The sequence below is a fragment of the Zalophus californianus genome, chromosome 8 (genome assembly GCF_009762305.2).
Source record: "Zalophus californianus isolate mZalCal1 chromosome 8, mZalCal1.pri.v2, whole genome shotgun sequence".
NCBI classification, from domain to species: Eukaryota; Metazoa; Chordata; class Mammalia; order Carnivora; family Otariidae; genus Zalophus; species Zalophus californianus.
The window spans coordinates 103,900,691-103,918,612 of record NC_045602.1 but is presented as its reverse complement, the minus strand read 5'-3'; the positions used below and the strand labels follow the sequence as shown (position 1 = coordinate 103,918,612).

The window sequence follows — 17,922 nt, the reverse complement described above, 5'->3', positions numbered from 1 at the left end:
GTTCCAGGGAAGGTAAGCTTTGGCTTGCTCATCAACAGGGAACTCCTGGCAGCTTCACACAGCTGCTGGAAGCCATCCATGTGCCCGTTCCCGTGGCTCATCCCTGGCTACAGAGGTGCTAGAGGCAAAGCTTCCCCAACCCCACCTGTGATGTGGGGGCAGGGCCGTTTTGGCCTCTGGCACAAGCAGCCGGAGGGAGAACCACAGTTCTCCTGTCCTAAACAGGTGCTGATGTGTGGCCTCTGGAACCTCCTCAGAGGCCGGCTACCTGGCACCCACAGCTGCAATGGTGAGGCCACCCAAACACGGACTCCCTGGGCACAAGGTGATGAGTAGATGGCTCTAACCCCAGAAGCTTCTACCTACCACCTCCTGTGCAGCGAGGAAAACCACTCTGGAGGTGGAAGCGTGCACAGAAGCCACAAGGGTGTGGTCCAGAATGATGGCAGAACATTAATATTAATCCAAGTAGCCGGGGGGGGGGGGGGGCTGGGGGGGGAGATTGAAAGGACGGAATCTCCCTCTTCCTCCCCCAACACTAATTCCAAGCTTTTTAAAAACCCTTTTAGTGTGGTGGGCATTTCCCGTGAGTGCTCACAAACAATTCACCTCCACACTACAGGCCATTAATCCAGTGGTGTTTATTCAAGCAGTATTCACACTTGGCTGTTGAATAACAAGGGAATCAATGCCCCCAAGATGGGGCTCTCTCACAGCTCTGGCTTCACAGCAGCCCATGGTTTTTTGAGAACTTCAGCTGAATTTTGTGGCTGAAAAGGCTTTCAGGTTTTCTTCCTTGCCCCTGTCAGGCGAGGCCTATTTAGCACACCCCGCTTACCAGAACAGACTCGGCGGGGTGGCAAAGAGCAAGACAGAGCCAAGCAAAACTACATAAGCTCAGAAGAGGCCACACTGTTCCGTCTTTCATACAAAAAATTTAATAAATAGTACTTTTCAAAATTTATTGCCAGGAACAACACATCAAAGATGCATTTTTATGTTCATAACACTAATAGGACAATACAAAGTATCTTCACGGTCTCAATGGTGAACCAACAAAATTAACTGTTTTATAAGCCTTTTTGATCTTCAACTTTGTAATAGCATTTTGATTTCCTCATTTAAGGCAGGCAGTGTACTCTATGGCAAATCTAAACAGTGATCTTACTGGACATTTTAAGGTTCAAGTATTCAACTAGCTTATAAGAATACCCCCTAAATGCAGTAGACAACAACAAAAATCAAATCTACAAGTGGTTCAGTATTACATACGAATGGTGAAAAGAAATCAGAATTTACAAAATAAGATTGTGTGAAGTTGGAAGCACACCAATTCGGTATTTTTAATGATATTCAACCACTCACATTTTGGCTACGTAAAGTCGAAGCTCAAACTTGTTACCTTAAACTGCTGTGTAGCCGATCACCTGCCTGTCTCTTTTCAAGTCTAAAGCAGACAAAAAAAAAAAAAAGGAACCTGCTGTTCTAGACTAATTTTCAAACTGCCTTAGTCAGTCCTTAAAACGTGTTTTAAAGTGATGCTATAGAAGGTGTTTTAAACATCTGACGTCATACAAAAAAAAGTTCCACCAGTATTCCAGGCACTGAAGCCCATCCTATTGTTTTAAACTATTTTCAAACACCTTAATTTTGGCTTATAGGCAACACGTAGTAAGAAAATAAGTTCAAAAAAAAAAAAAAGCCATACACTTACAATGCTATCAAAAACCTTCAACTCTAAACACGTACATATAAATAAAAAGGAATGATGTTTTAAGGCTCTTGATTATTAAGTTAATAAATCAAATATACACAGTGATTAATAAAAAAGAATTATTTACATAACTATACAAAATTCTACTTTTGACACATTTTTCCTCTTTAAATTCTTCATTTTACCAGCAACTGCTGACATCAAAGTCCCCCCTCCCCCAACAACAAAATACAATAAAAAAAATAAATAATAAACTCATTTGTGATAGTTGCTGTGGTTCTGAGCTGCAAAGGCACTTTCAAATACAGAACTACTTGTACGTCATCATAAAACCAATATACACAAACAACTCAAGAGTCAATAAATATAAATAAAAACTATGATCCTAAGACTGCATCACCATCGGGACATCTGGCAGAAGTTGGGAGCTCAAGGCCCAGGGGTCGGGCGACCTCCGGGGAGCCTGGTCCGAGAGCTGGCAGCTGTGGGGGGACGTGTGCCGGGGCACTTTGGACTGGTTTTTTGCATAGCTGTGAGATGCAGCATTTGATTTCCCAGCCAACCACAGAAACTACCATTGCCAGTGTAAGCCAGCTTGTCAGAACTTAAATGAACACAGGGTTCTAAGTCAGCGACAGCCTCCGCCTGGACTAGGATACAACAGCTGGAGAACTACAAGCCCCAGCACCCTCAGACTCTACCTAGCGGCGGCAGCGCCCGCTGTCTGCTATACGATGTACTCCATCCGGTTTAAGCTCTGGGCACTTTCCAGGTCTCTGTTGTCCTGTTTGTTTGTCCAGTTTGGGTGTTTGGCTGGCGTGCCGTTGGGGGGGCTTCTCCTCTCGGTCTACCAGCGTGTACGCCGGCTGTTTGGCAAACCGGGCTTTCTGCTGGTGCTTGTCCATGTCATCCTCCTCTACCTCAGAGTTGTGTGTCCTGATTTTTGACATTTTGGAGTTTTTGTTCTCATAATCCTTGATGGGGACCGTGTTGGCCCCGTGCTTCTCGATGGGGTTTTTGATCTGGTTCAGCTGCTCCCGCACGTTGTTGGTGGTGTTGTCCTCGGAGGCCGAGTGAGCGTGGCTGCCGGGCTTCCGCCGCTTCCGCACACACCAGTAGAAGGCCGTCACCAGGCAACAGATCCAAGCCACAGTTAAGACGGAGCTCAGCAGAGGAACCAGGAAATCTGTAAGGCGGGCACGAAACCAATTAACTCTCAAAAAAAAAAAAAAAAAAAAAAAAAAGCCATCACACGAACAAAAGAATACCAGCAGTGGTGTGCTCCTGCCCGTAATTCCTAAAAGGGGTGCCATGGGGACAAGTCCCTTTTCACAACCCCATATTGTCACTTCACAGCTTGATAAGTACAGAACCAGGGCCCTTGGGGACCCTGACACCTCTGTCCCCAGAGACCAGGCGCAGCAGCCGCTCCTCAAGGCTCCTGGCTCCTCGGGCAGCAGCTCATTCGAGGATCTGGTTTTCAGCATTACAGGCGACCCGATCTGAGCATGCATAGCTCAAATGTCCCATATTCTCGCCTAGCTAGAACAACGGTGGTCAAAAGGGGAGTGTGGATGTCCTGCAGGGCCATCGGGCTGCCTATCCAACCTGTGTCTCCCGGTGCTTAGGCCGGGCTGTCCCACAACACCGGAATGCCACAGCAGGATTTGCCTGGCCATGAGCTCAAGGTGCAGCAATGCTCTGCCCTAGGGCTTTGCAGTGGATCTAGAGACAGTGCATGTTCTACAGGGATGCCAGCTTCCGAGAGCACAGCTTGGCACCAGGGAAAAAAGGTACCTCTACCCATCATCATAGGACCTTGCACATGGCAGCTGGCCCTTTTTTTTCACCAGTTAAATGGTGGGGCAGCTGGAGAGGGGGGAGGGCGGGGGTGGTCCTCAAGAGGGGAAACTGTCAGCTAATGCCCCACCTGTTGGATGGTGAGCCGAGATCGGATAGTTCTCCCTCAAGGGGACTGTCCCCACCTGCCACCTACCCGTTCTGTTCTTCAGAGGCCGCCTTTGCACTCGCACTTCGGCCACGGCAGCGATAAGCGAGCTATTCCCATCACGTTTACTAACGAGATCTATGATTTTGTCGGTGATCTCCTTGATAGGGTTTCCATCATCCCGTATGTCTTCGGCAGACTGGAAAAAGGAGAACGGTCAGATGCAGGGGCCGGGCGACACTCTCCACAGTAGCCGTTACTGAAAGTTACTGAACGCATGTGCCAAGCTTGGTTTCAGCGTCCTCACTCTATTTGGATAGTGGCTAACTGAAGTTTGTGAACCACCCAGCAATCATGTAATGGAGTGTGACTGGGCCTCATACTTACAATGGCCACGTGTATTTCATTGTTCGCAGAAGGGGAAGGCTCACAAGCTATGTAGATTGAATATTCGGCAGAAACATTCTTTAAAATGTTCAAATTCCTCAGTTCACTGCAAATATGCTCCGTGGTGAGACCCTAGAATCACATTTAAAAACCATACATGTAAGATACTGGAAGAAGTAAGGGGGAGGGGGGGGAAGGCTGATGTTTCCTTGGAAGTTAGGAACTTAAGCTAAGGAGAACAAGATCCTAGCTGGGGATGCTCCTGCTTTGGAACAAGCAGACACACATCGCCATTCATTCCAAACTAAAAAAGATGTTGTTCCATACCGGTGACATCATCTCCTTGTTGAAGGTGAACGTGATGTTGGCACAATTCTCCTGGTAGTAAGGGTCAGAGGTACACTTGGTCTTCATGGGCTGGAGACTGGAAGACCGACACTCGCCCACACCCGTGCAGGGGCGGACGAAGCACTGGGCATCCAGGATCGGGATGCAGCTCTGCCCGCTGGGGCACTCGCTGTGCCCTTTGTGGAGCAGGCAAGGTCGAGGGCCACACCATACCTGGAGAGGGAGAGGGGGAGGGAGAGGGGGATGGAGCACACAGCTCAGGAGCAGCACCTGGCAGCAACTCCAGAAAGCAGGTGAGCCGCGGAGGCCCTCCCGCTGTACCTTGGAGCAGGCGATCCTTCCATTCAAGCACCGGCAGGTGTTGCAGTCATCGTCCCACTTGGCCCCGTCCGGTATCACACTCCCCATAGTGATACAAGGTCTCCCTGAAACTGAAAGGTAGGATGCCTGAGTGGAAGGGGTTTCCTTTTCTATAGACCACTCTCTCTTCACCCCCTCTGGGAGTTAGGGAAGGATTATACCTCTGCCCTGTGCCATGGGACAACAGGTCTCCTTCCCTCACCTGCTGCCTTTGCACATGGCCACATGACCACCTGGCTGGGCCAGTGCAGCCTTTGGGGAGGTGATGTGAGCAGAGTCTCTCACAGTTGGGCTTGGCCTCTTGCAAGCCTGCCATTTGCCAGATACGGCTGCTGGTCCAGGGAGAGTGAGGAAGCACACAGAACAGACCAGAGCCCAGCCTGCAGCACATTCTCACTCTGCCTGCCCTGCATGCCCACAAGCAAGACAAATCAATGCCTGCTCTAAGCCATGTTTTGGGATGGTCTGTCACACAGCAACACTGCCCAAGAGTTGGACTGAAAACCGCTTCCCTCTTTGTAGGGGACCCCTTCAATTTCCCCAGTCCCCGTGGCCCCCTCTGCATATCCCCTCCATGTTCTCTCCCTTAGCACAGTGCCCACTCAGGATCAAAGGGTAACTGTAGTGACTGTAGTGCCTGCTCACCCCACAAGACCCATTAGCAGCTGCAGCCTAACCCACATACCTTCCTGGCACTTGGCACCGCTGTGCCCTGGGGGACAGATGCACCGGTAGCCATTAATCTCATCCACACAGGTTGCCCCAAAGGCACATGGGGAAGACTGGCATTCATTGATGTCTAGGGAAAATGGAGATCAAGTTTAGGCTCCGGTGGGAAGCAATGATGTTCTTTCTAAGTTTTTACTTACCTCATATAAGCCAGAAAAGCATACAAACGGTAAGCATAAGCTTGATGAATTATGTAACCAGCACCCAAATAAAGGTACCGATCAGTACCCCCAAAAACCCCTAGTCACTGCCCCCACCAATCATTAGCCTGACTTTTGAGCAGCTGAGAGTCAGTTCAGGAGGCAGCAATATTTGATTAAATAGGCTCCTTTTTATCAGATAGTACAACTTAGAACAAGGGCTGGCAAAGTTCTTGGGTCAAATATTTTAACCTTTGCGGGCCATGTGGGCTTTGTCATGACTACGGAACTCTGTTGTAGCATGAAAGCAGCTTTAGACAGTACATAAAGGAGTAGCTGAGTGCCAATAAAACTTTATTTACAAAAAGAGGCAGTGGGCCAAGGCAACAGCTTGCCAACACAATTTAGAAACATGGAATAGACCAAATCTACCCCAACTTAGTGCCGAAGACCAGTCAGTCCCAGACCTAGGGATCTCAAGCACTAGTAAAATTTCAAATAACTTGGGGATGAGAACAACAACAAATACAGCTATCACTTACCCCACCAAACTAAAGGGCATATAAAAAAAAAAAAGGTAGGAAAAGGCTCACAATAAAGACTTTAAGCACCCTGAAAAACGATATTGCATGTCTCCTGTTTTAATCATTTCACCAAGGCCTGATCAAACCTTTGGAAACCACAACCCATCCTATCCACTGCCGTTAGCTGTTTTCTGTGGCTAATGTCCACTTGCCCATAATTCCAGGGCAGTCATGGGGAAAAGCATGGTTTCCTTGGGGCCTCAGAATTAGATTAATCATCCAATTCTGTGGCTGGTACTCCCTCCCCTAGAAGAGGGCTGGCTGTGCCACCGGGGGAAGGACCAGCAGGTACCTGGGAGGTTCCAGCCAGGGCTGTTTTCAGCCTAGCTGAAAACGGGGTGGGAGGTTATGTGCCTCTCAGGCCTAAAGGGATCAGTGACCTTAACCATTTTCAAGATGAAAAAGTGTCAGAGTTGGGGGAGAGAACACCACTGGCGAAACCAAATCGGGCTGATCCTTACTTATTCTGCAATCAGGTCCAGCAAAGCCGGGGGCACACTCACACCGGTACCAGTTGTCCCCATCCACGCACGTGCCACTGTTGTAACTAAGAAGAAAGCAAAGACTGTTACTGACCTCCCAATCCACGGATCCATGACTCCACAACTCCACCAGCCAGTTCACCACAGGGAGCCATGCCAGTTACGTTCGATGGCTCTCACCCCGGCTGCAATCCCCATTGCCTGGGGAGCTTTAAAAATAATGGTGCCCGGGTCCCACCCCCAGAGTGTCTCAATCACAGGTCTCCATTGCAGTCCAGGCACTGGGACTTCTAAAAGCTCCCCCAGTGATCCTCGTGCACAGCCCAGGTGGAGAATCACAGCTTGCAATGGAGACACAGCCGGCTAATTAAAGTGTGGTCCACAGACCAGCATCACCTGGGCGCTTGTTCGGCAGGCAGGATCTGCAGCCCCACCCAGACCTCCTGTAGCAGAACCTGTGTTCTAGAAAAGATCCCTGGGAGATGCCCACACAAGCTGCGGCCAACAAGGGCTGGCTTCAAAGGTAGTCATGCTTACCAGGGATGAGGACTGCAGTCATTGGTATCTGCAAAGTAAAAAGACAACTTAATACAATGAGGCCTTCACCAGGCAAAGCAGTTTTAACCCGAAGTAGAAACCCCCCTTATTCCCCTAATACCCATACGATAGAGCTGTAGTTTATACGAGCAAAAGGCGCTGAAGGCTCTGTTCAATTGGAACCAGGCCCGCACCACCCGTTTGTTCCCTGTGCCGTGGGACACTACACAGGAAGAGGCCCCGCTCAGGGCGGGCAGGGGCTGTGAGAATGGAAGGAGACAGGCTGCTGGTCAGACCCACGCTGGGAACCGAGACACCATCTGTCTCCACTTATCTCCTCGGCGACTTTCTCATGCCCAGGTCAGGGCTGCAGTCCATCAAGTGCGTTAGAACAGACCCAGGTGATGCAGAAGCAGACATCAAACAGTTCTGCTTCTGGTTTCCATCGCCAGTCCCTGAGGCTGTCAGGCTGTGCTCCTGCAGCCCCCACAGAGTTCAAGGCGCGTGGGGCAGGGGGACACTCACTCTGAGTACAGATGGGCCCTTCCCAGCCTTCTTTGCAGACACACGTGAAGGAGTCCCCATTGATCACACAGGTGGCCCCGTTATGGCAAGGGTTGGGCAGGCAGCTACTGTTTCGGGCTACAAGACAAGAACAGACAGGACCACCCTCCCTGAGGATCCAAGGACAGTTCGGGGAGCCAAGGACAGTTCGGGGAGCCAAGAACCAGACCCACCCACGACAACAGTCCTAGGTGTTGAGATGGCCATGCCCACAGCCAACCCCGCATGGGCAGAAGAAAGCTACCTATGTTGCAGGTCGTCCCTTCCCAGCCTCCAGGACACATGCACTTGAAAGCGTCCCCTTCATCAGAGCAGGTGCCACCGTTGTTGCACGTGGCTTCGTCACACTGGCTGTCACCTGGAGGAGGGGGACCTCTGTGTGAGCCCTGGCCAGCCCCCCTCACAGGAGACAGAGGGTGGGGGGGGCCCGTGGAGGGGGGGGTCCTCCCAGCCAGCTACCACTTACGCGAGTGGCAGGTCTTTCCTTTCCACCCGTTTTTACAGTCACAGTAAAAGTCATTGACAAGGTCACGACACGAGCCCCCGTTGTGGCAAGGATTCTGGCTGCAGTCATTAATATCTAGGATCAAAGAGGAGATGCCCAGCTCAAGAAGCTTCCGGAACTGTTCACGGCATGTAAGAGCCGCACCCCTTCCTAAGGCCACCTCCACCCCACGGTCCAAGACCAGCTGAGCAATCCCAGGACTTCAACCCTTCAGTCTTCAGGAGTAAAGGAACCCTCAACCGGGTTATTTGTGACACCCCAAGGTGGCAGGACAGGGACAGGCCTCTGGCTCTCCCATGGAAGTTAACGTCAGGACAGGCACAAATTACGATCACAACAAAAAGAGGACTACTTTCTCTGCACGCGGGGCTCTTTATCCTAATTACAGCCTGCTGCCACAGCTCCTGGGCAGAAGCTCCTCCCCCTGGCTGTCCTCGGCATTCGCACGTACTAACAGGACGCAGGCACTGCTGTCCCATGCCAAGAACGGTTGGGGTCTCACGGTCTCATTCCCATAAAAAAAAAGACAAGCCTCCCATGAGGATTCTCTCCCTGCACCCCCGCCCCCGCCCCCGCCAGCATCCCAGAAAGAGCACACACTCACTGGTTTCACAGTAGGCCCCCTCCCAGCCGTCACTACAGATGCACTTGTAGGAGTTGACCCCATCGATGCAGGTGCCGCCATTTTTACAGGGGTTGCTCTCACAGTCGTTAATATCTGTGAAATGAAGACACAAAAGCTGGTGAATAAAGGACACCCAATGCCATAGCCAGGCACTGGTCCCAAGGCCACCTCCTGAGAAAATGAGGGGCCAGGGGGCACCTCAACACTCTCCGTTAGGACCCTTTCTCAAATTCAACAGGCAGCTTATCAGGCAGAAGCCTCCAGAGGATGCCTTGTCTGTTTTATTTAATGCCTTGTAGGCTAAGCTACTTGGTGGGAGTGGGGAAAAAAACTCCTACAGAAAAGCAGGACCACCCAAACTAGTAAGATTCCAGAACATAAGCGTGCCGAAGGGTCAAAGTGTCAGTGAATCTCGTAACTTAACACAATTCGGTCTCAGGTCCGAGCTGCAATGGTAAGCCTTCACTGGTCTCTGACTGAAATGACTCAAGCTCAGACGAGCTGGGCAGAGGCGGGGGGGAGGGGTGCACCCAGCCCCATTCCCCGAAGAGGGGTCTTACTTTCATGGCAGTACGTTCCAGTGAAGCCTTTGTTACAGTCACAGGTGAATTTGCCTCCCGACTGACTCTTGCACTTCCCGTGGGGACCACAGACGTTCGAGGAAATATACCGCACCCCCTCGGGCGTGTCGTTGGAAGCCATGGCCACTGTGCAGCTGTCAATCACTAGAAGACAGACGCGGGATCAGATCACGGCCACGGACCCCTAAGACACGGCATTCCTAAGCCAAGGACCTATGCCAAGCTTGCTTTCCTGGAGACAGGCACCCTTTGGCTAAGGAAGGTAAGAAATCAAGAGGCACCTCGGGGGCCAAGACTCAGACAGTGGGCCACATCACACTGTGACAGGCCAAGTTGAGACTCCAGGCAGACAGAAGTTTTCTTTTTTTCCAGGCATTTTCCCCCTGGGTGGCTAAGAAGCCTGCGTGTCTGTGGGCCCCTCTCCTCCTCCCTGTGACATCTCAGTCGGCAGAAGCTTGCTAAAGGAAGCAGGACCAGCTATACTCTCTACGTAATCAGACTTAAGCAGGCGGGAAGGCGGGAAGGACACAGAACCTGTAAAGCCACGTCACCTAACAACATCCATGAGACACGTGTGGCTCTTTGATTTAAATGAATTGAAATTAAGTCAAGTCACCCTTTCTCGTCGTACCAGTCACACTGAATGCTTCTGTGGCTACCATACCCGACAGCGCAGAGAGCAGACATTTCCACGGCTGCAGAAGGTTCTGGCAGCACTGCTCTGAGGAATGTCTCAGTGGTGCACATCAGCCCACCCCAGATGAGGCATGCTCTCCCCCAGGCTATGTGTGGACATGGTTCTCCCACCAGCGGGCCTGAAGAGATGGCTTCCACATGCTCTGGCTTCCCTCAGCGGTCAGGTTAGGGGCCTTCAGTCTCACCCACACGGCTTCTGAGAATATCGAGGGGGCAGTGGCACCTGGGGCAAGAGGAAGGCGCCTTGGAGGCCAGCCTGAACGGCAGGTGGGGGAGATACCTTCACAGGGGGTCGTGCGGCAGTGGTCTTTAAGGTGGGAGCAGTTCTTGCCCTCGTAGTCCTCGGGACACTTGCAGAAATAGTCACTGGCACGGTTGTAGCACTGGGCGCCATTCTGGCAGGGGTTGGGCTCGCAGTAATCTATGTCCAGCTGCAAGGAGCAGGGAAGGGGGAAAGGAAACAGAGGTGTGACTCGAACTGCTCTGGGGGCAGGAGACACTGGAATTGGACCCCTTCACCTCCTGCCATCAGGAGAACACCCTACATAATACACAGTTACGTCCTAGAGACCGTCCAGGGACACATGGGCAAAACAGGGCAGAGCGGGAGACGCTCGGAGTCGGGGGCACAGAGTCAAATCTACAGGCTGCTGACACTATGAGGAAAACCACTCCTTGCTGTCCTTCCACCTGCATTCACCTAGCAGCAGTCCCTGGTCCCTGGATGTTAACAGACTTTCATGGTGACTCCACAGAGTCAGGAGGGGACGGGGGTGGGGGGAGGGAGGGGGAGGTGGGGGGCCAGAGAACGGGGAAGAGGGGGCTCTGCTGTAGAAACCTGGCCTTTGGACGTTCTAGCACTGCTCACCTGACAGAGGTTTCCAGAGAAACCAGTGGGACACAGACACTGGAATCTGTTGATTTCATTCTGACAGTGACCCCCATTCAAACAGGGGTTGCTGGCGCATTCATCGATGTCCCTCTCACAGTGATCGCCTGCATAGCCAGGTGGACAGATACAGCGATAACCGTTAACCAAATCCTGCAAGAGGGGAAGGAAGGGGGGAGAAACACATGCTTTTGTCTCTGCGCTCCACGAACACAGGGCTGCGACAGTCCAGCAGGACTGCCGGGGTTCCGCTGATCCACTGAAATCGCTCAGTGCCCAGCCTCTCGAGAAATGTGTGAGAGGAATTCCCAAGTGCATGCCTCTGGGATGGCTCCCAGGAGGCTGGGGGGCGGTTCACAGGAGCCCAAGTGAAACTTCCAGAGAATCACTTTCCACCTGCATTTTTTTAATCTCAGAGGGACAGAGCCCTCCCAGGGTTGCATACACAGATTCATGTCAATCAGTAAGGTTTTCATTTTAAGCCAAGATTTACATACCCGACAGGAGGCGTCATTCTGACACTGGCCAAGGCAGTCATTAATATCTGAAAAATAAACAAGTCATCATATTAAAGAGGCAATTTACCTTGAAATTGGGCTTAATTGAAAAGCGTTCTCCACTCAGGACAGATAAAAGCCTCAAATCAGATTTCCTGTGTGCTTCCCCTGACATAAGGTTATTACACTGGGTGGGACCCCTCCCTCATCCCACCAGACTGAGCGAGTGAAATTTCACAACATTGTTTTAGCCACCTTATCAGTATATGGCTGTTTTACCGGCTAATGAGCCTGATAAAGTGCCATGTTTTCATTTCTGCACCGATCACTCCCTCTCCAAAAACACTGCCTCTCTGAGGTTTTCCTTTTACCACTCAAGTCTTCGAGCTGAAGCTGAAGTACGGGCTGAGAAAACCTTCAATACCCAAGTTCCACAAAAATCAAAATCGAAACAAAGGTACTCACTTATGTCACAATTCTGACCCGTCCAGCCCGGGAGGCAATCACAGTAGTAGCTCGCAATCAGATTCTTACAGGATTTGGCATTTACGCAAGGTTTGGCCTCGCATTCATTTGCATCTGAAAGAAAATGTGGTGGGGCAGTGAGAAATGGAAATTTACCTCCACTTCCCACACACCCCCCCCCCCCCCACAAAATACCCTATCGATAGTTTCTCTGAACCAGGAGACATTTTAATAACCTAGCTAAATCACAGATACTAGGTTCCCACTACTTTGAACAGCTGATCCCTCTCCCTAGCCACTAGCCAATAAGGAATGCTAATTGATAACTTTCCGGCTGCTGGTTAACAACTGGCCCCCAACAGGAGAGCAGAAAGCCACCAGGCATTGCTGTGCGAAACTCGGTGCAGCCTAGTTGCTGGGATTTAAATGTGGCAGGAAGAATGCAGACAGCTCATTCCTCATGAGACCATCCCCGTTTGGAACCCAGCTGAACACTCCTCGGACAGACGATTGACATGGTTCAAGGAATCCCACGACTTTCCCACAGGGCCTAAAAGAGCTAGGCCATTTGTATTCGAGTTCTCTCTCCCAGGCCCGCTGGACTCTTGACAATAAATTACTTTTTAGTAGGATGGTGTGCAAACTCACACCACTAGCCACATGCTCATCTTCCCTAACAGCTCGGATCATCAAAGCCAACCTCGGTGCAGGAATTTCCTTACCTAACTGGCACGTTTTGCCAGTCCACTGGGGTGGGCACACGCACTTGAATCCATTAACCAAGTCCTGGCAGGTGCCCCCGTGGGAACAGTTATTTGGAGAACAGTCATCAATGTCTGTTGGACAAAAGGGAAAAGGGCTGGCAATTTAATCTCTGTCCGTTTGACAATTAGATAATTTAATGCCAACCCTCACATGAGGGGCCTTCACTTAAGGGCCAGACACCTGCTGTAAGTGACTGCTCTGACGATAAGGCCTGATTTTAGCTTTAAATCCTCCACTGCCCCAGTTCATTTAATCCCCGACCTAAGCAGCCGGGAAAGCCAGCTGGATCCCCAGAGCATCGACCCACTGGTAACATGGGACATCTTGCTCTGCCTACTCTATTTTTTAAAAGAAAAGTTTCCGCATGGCTCAGGAGTAGCTAAAGAGGTAAGGAAAAATAAGTCTTCTTTACTGGTAGAAAACTTCATCTCATTTGCTCACAGTTTTCCCCAAATTACATAGCTGGGGTCCCCACCCCCGCACGGGACTAGAGTGGCCTCTTCATTCATCTGCTGCCCACTTACAAAGGATCAGGCTCTCTCTGTGAATCTGCTCGTGGGTTCTTCACAACCGTAGGGGATGGCAATTGCTCCTGCCCCATCTAAACAGGGCCCGGGGAGGTAAAGACCAGTCCCCCAAGAGGCAGGCAGGGCGACAGTACCAGCCCTGGTGCCCCGACCCCGGAACCCACATTCTTCACCAGGCATGCTGCTCTCAGGGTGCTGCCGACAGTGGTCCCCAGGCCCGGCTGCACCTCAGAAGCCCAGGTGCTTGTTACAGAATGTGTACTCCCCAATCCCGAAGGGAGCCTGTGGGGACCCCACATCTGCACTGTCCAGCACCCCGGTGGTTCTGACGTGCAGCCAGGCCTCGCAGCCATGACAACTCCCTAGCCTAGGTCCCTCTTTCGGGGCCACCTACACCCCTGACCAAATTCAGGAGTGACCACCTCCCCTGCGGGCAGCCGAGTCTCCATGGCGGCCAGGAGAAGAACTAGGACTCGATTCCACGGAGGCAGAGCTCCAGGGAGCACACAAGAAGCACGCAAGAGGGACGGGGGTGTCCCACGGAGAAGCTTCTCCCAGTAGCCGCCACACGTACTAACTTAGCACGGTAGGGGGAGCGCGCCCGGAGACTTCCAGTGTAAAGGCTGGAAGCCCAAGCCAGACCCACCCGACACCCTTCCCATCAAGACAGACCCATCACGGAGACCTGACACCGAACCCGGCCCAGGTCCCCGCCCCCACCCCAACACTCGACACAGTGATCCTCTGGAAAGGACCCAGGCCAAAGCCCAGACTTACTTGTGGAACACGTGGGGCCCGTCCAGCCGGGAGAACACTCACACTCAAATCCCAGTGAGGTCTCCCTGCAGCTGCCTCTGTTGTGGCAGGGGTCAGACAGGCAGGCGTGCTCCGCTGCGAAAAACCAGGAGGGTAGTCAGCAAGGGACTCCCGCTTGTGGCTACCTATGTCCTCTCCCCGCAGCCAAGTCCCAACGCCTGGGCCACCACCAGCTCAAGCTCGCTTCGATAAAATGAAAGCAAGCATGTGCTATAACCCTGCCGCGTCTAGGGAAGACAGGAAGGCCTCTTTCACACCGAGCGTCTCCCGCCACATTCCAGGGCATCGCCGAGCCGGGGTCACCGTGCAGCAAACACCCCACCCCCCACGCTAGGCAGCATCGCCAGAGAGCCTCGCGCTGCTTGAAGGAAGCCTCGAAGACCCACAGAACTGCTGGGATGGCAAGTCTTCACTCTGGAGGCTATTTTCATCGTTTTACGAATTCTTAAGGGTGTTATTTTTTAAGCTGAGCATACCCAAAAATTAAACGAAGGGCTCTCGGTCTGCCTGGACCACTTACCGATTTCACAGTTGGATCCTGAGTAGCCCTCAGGGCAGGAACACTGATACTTGTCGGGACCCGTGTTGCTGCAGGTTCCCCCGTTGAGACAGGGCTGGCGGGTCCCACAGTAGTTGAGATCTGCCAGAGACCCCGGGACAGCGGTGGCTCAGAGCAGATGGTATAGGCTGCCGAGCTGCCATGTTCCCAGCGCTGCCCCCACCCCGCCCCCACCAACCAGAAAAAAAGATCCCAAACCACAGTGTGAAAGGCAAACTCTTAACAGATTCAGAATGAATCTACAAATAAAAAGAAAAAGAAAAAAGCCAATTACGGCCGCCCCACCCCTTAAGGTCTCAGGCGTCTCCCGCAGGCCCTGTCCTGCCCCAAGGTCCAGTCCCCGAGGTGCGTACCTTTGTCGCAGAGCTGGCCGCCCCAGTTGGTCTCACAGAGGCACTGCCAGGGCTCGTTACAGGTGCCATGGACGCACCCAGGGTGCGGGATGCACTTGTCACAGTACAGGCCTTGCCAGCCATACTGGCACCTGGGGGGGACAGACAGCACACCCCCCCCTTTAGTCCTTACAACATTCGGGGAGATCTGTGCCCTTTAAATGCAAGGCTAAGGAGCTCAGGCCTTTCTGGTCTTGTTTCGTTTTCGGTGACAGGACAGTCAGACTTGCAAGGTTTGTGCGGGGGCTCCGTCTAAACAAACATTTTCGGTGGTTGGGCCGAGGTCCCCTCCCAGGCGACTCGCGACAAAAGCAGGGCTGTCTGGGGAGAGGCCAGCGGGGGCTGCCCTCACAAAGCCACTCTCTTCTCAGGCTCACAGGGCTGGGCGAGGGTGGGGGCGTGGAATAAATCAGTTCAGGGCCCAGCCGGCTACGGAGGCCACGGAAGGACTCTCGGGTGACAATAGCCATGTGACAGTCTTTGCAAAGGCGGCCTGGCTCTTTGTCTAAACAGCAAGTCACGACCCCAGTGCTCAAAAAAATGCAACAAGACACCCAGGGCGGCAGGAAGCCGCCTCCCGATGAATCAAACGAGGGAGGGGAAGGGGGCACCCTCCTCTGGCAAAGAGGCGGCGAAGATCTCGGAACCCACTTCTGCAGGAGAGTGAGGGAAGCCACAGCACTTGGAACCGATCCCATAGATAATTTATGACCCACTACCGGGGCTGCTTATGCTAATTCATTTTATAGTTATTTCTCACTTTGGCAGGGGAAGGTCAACTCGGTTTATCTAGTATTGGGGAACAGAGTCGAGTTTCCTTTATAAGCGCCTCATTAATCGGATTCTTTTGAGGCCAAATGGTGCCTCTGATCCCCAAACAAAAACACAAACATAAACCTTCACCTGGGGTGGGTGAGAGGGCAGAGCCTCCGCCACCCTCCCCTCAAGTTTCAAGCCCTGGGAAACTCTAACTGCCCTCTCAAAACTCGAGCTTTGACAAACAGGAGAAAGCCCGAGGATGGTGGGGGTGAGCCTGGAACAGGGATGGGCAGAGCATTTCTAGAACAGGACCTGGGAAAAGCCACAGTGAGAACCACCAGCACCCTCCCCCCAGCCAGCCACTCAGCTGTAATGCTGGAAAACAAGCACCCTCAAGAAGGGAAGGCTTTCAGTTTCCAGGGAGCCAGAGGCAGGCTAGCAAATCCTTATCCTGGGAAAATTATAGGGATCCAGCTAATAGCTAATCACCCACGGCCAAGAGTCAACTTAACCCCTGAGAACACTGACTAACCACTTCCTAACTTCCACAAACAAGCCATCCACACCCCAATTCAAAGAACCCCCAGAATGCGTGGTTTAAACTGAATCAGACAGAGGGTTCGGCTTTATGTAAAACAGAACAGCAGCCTAAATGACCATGACCATTCAGAGCAGTAAAGAAAAAAAATTTTCTACCAGATTTTTTTTTTTTAAATAGTGGGGCTACCCAAGTTAGTGGGACTTGGGGGAGGGGGTTTCATTCAGTAAAAGATTATCTTAGCTTGAAAGCTATTAAGAGGCAACTGATTTGGAAATAGCAGTATTCTTACTGTGTTCTCTAATTCCCTTCCAAATTATGGATGGCTACACCTCTTCAACTTGCCTAATAAAAGCAAGAAAAGGCAGCTGAGGACCCAACCTCACCTCTTAATTAATGAGAGCTGGATCCCCAAGCATAAAGAAGAAACCACAAGAGGCCATGGATGACTTCAAAAGAAAACAAATAAAAATACTGACCCTAAAAGAGGCATCCACAAAGTTATCCCAGTTTAATAATGTATGATTAAGGTTCTCATGAGAATTTGAAGTGACTTTCCTCATACGATGATTCATCATTAAGTTTGATATTATTGGCAGGCTTGCAATAAAGCAAGCATGTGCACCCAGGAGAAGGAATCTAAGTCTACTTGGGAACAACAAAACCAGTGAAGTTTTCTCATGTGGGATCTTAAAAAAAAAAAAAAAAAAAAACCACTGCCTCTGTAATACATAATCCATAAGACAACTTACAGGTAACTCGCCATTCAACTATTTCTGGAGCAGGACACAACCTGAACTTCCTCGGCTAGGAGGTTCTGTTTTGATTTTCTTTCAAGGTAGGCAGAACAAGATGGGCTGGGAGACTATGCAAATGACGTGTGGGAAAATCGCACCTTAAGTAAATAAGGGCACCGGTGCGTGTCTGGGCAGGGAGTGGGAGGGGAGACTTCGAAAGAGAAAGGGCTAAATTCTGGAAACAAAGCCTGCTGTTCTGGCTGGGAGGGCCCTCCCCTGCGCAGTGGCCTGCCCATTCTGATGACAGTAGCAGAAATCGCGGTCGGCCAACACTGATATTCATCTGAGCGGGGAGCAGGCCCAGAGTCGCTAATAATACTGCCGATCTGACATTCTCTAGAACACCCTTAATTAAGAACGGTGAAGGTAGGTGGATTCCTGCTCGAACTTTGACAGCAATGCTGTCAAATACGACGCTCAGTGGCCACCAATGGGGCTTAGTAGGCAAACCCCCCCAGTCTTCCAGAAAATAAACTTCTCTCTCAAGTGGAGGAAGAGACCATTCCAGGTCACCCTGGTTTTATTTTACTTCCAGCTGCCTTAGTTCTTAGTTCTTCAGTGTCAGGCCTCAGAGCTCAGTGCCCCCCACTGCACAGGAGGGGAACAGATGTGGTGGTGGAGACACAAAGTAAAGACCCCAGAGAATTCTCTGTAAAGCAGCAGCCCTCCAGATACAAGGAGCAGCACGACTCTTTGGTGGGCTCGCCAAAATGCAGAT

The 17,922-nt window shown here is 51.4% G+C and overlaps 1 protein-coding gene across 1 annotated transcript in view; it reads right to left on the bottom strand.

Moving 5' to 3' along the window:
- Positions 1-627: 627 nt before the first annotated feature.
- JAG1 (jagged canonical Notch ligand 1) overlaps positions 628-17,922 on the bottom strand; it is a 35,836-nt gene continuing 18,541 nt past the window's right edge. The window contains 22 exon segments of the mRNA XM_027622400.2: positions 628-2,546; positions 2,548-2,900; positions 3,711-3,861; positions 4,050-4,181; positions 4,377-4,610; positions 4,719-4,828; positions 5,443-5,556; positions 6,672-6,757; positions 7,230-7,257; positions 7,755-7,871; positions 8,038-8,151; positions 8,260-8,373; positions 8,903-9,016; positions 9,484-9,648; positions 10,481-10,631; positions 11,069-11,242; positions 11,587-11,633; positions 12,052-12,165; positions 12,774-12,887; positions 14,121-14,234; positions 14,680-14,799; positions 15,072-15,202. Of these exon segments, the coding sequence (XP_027478201.1) occupies positions 2,442-2,546; positions 2,548-2,900; positions 3,711-3,861; positions 4,050-4,181; positions 4,377-4,610; positions 4,719-4,828; positions 5,443-5,556; positions 6,672-6,757; positions 7,230-7,257; positions 7,755-7,871; positions 8,038-8,151; positions 8,260-8,373; positions 8,903-9,016; positions 9,484-9,648; positions 10,481-10,631; positions 11,069-11,242; positions 11,587-11,633; positions 12,052-12,165; positions 12,774-12,887; positions 14,121-14,234; positions 14,680-14,799; positions 15,072-15,202 (2,902 nt within the window). The 3' untranslated portion in view covers positions 628-2,441.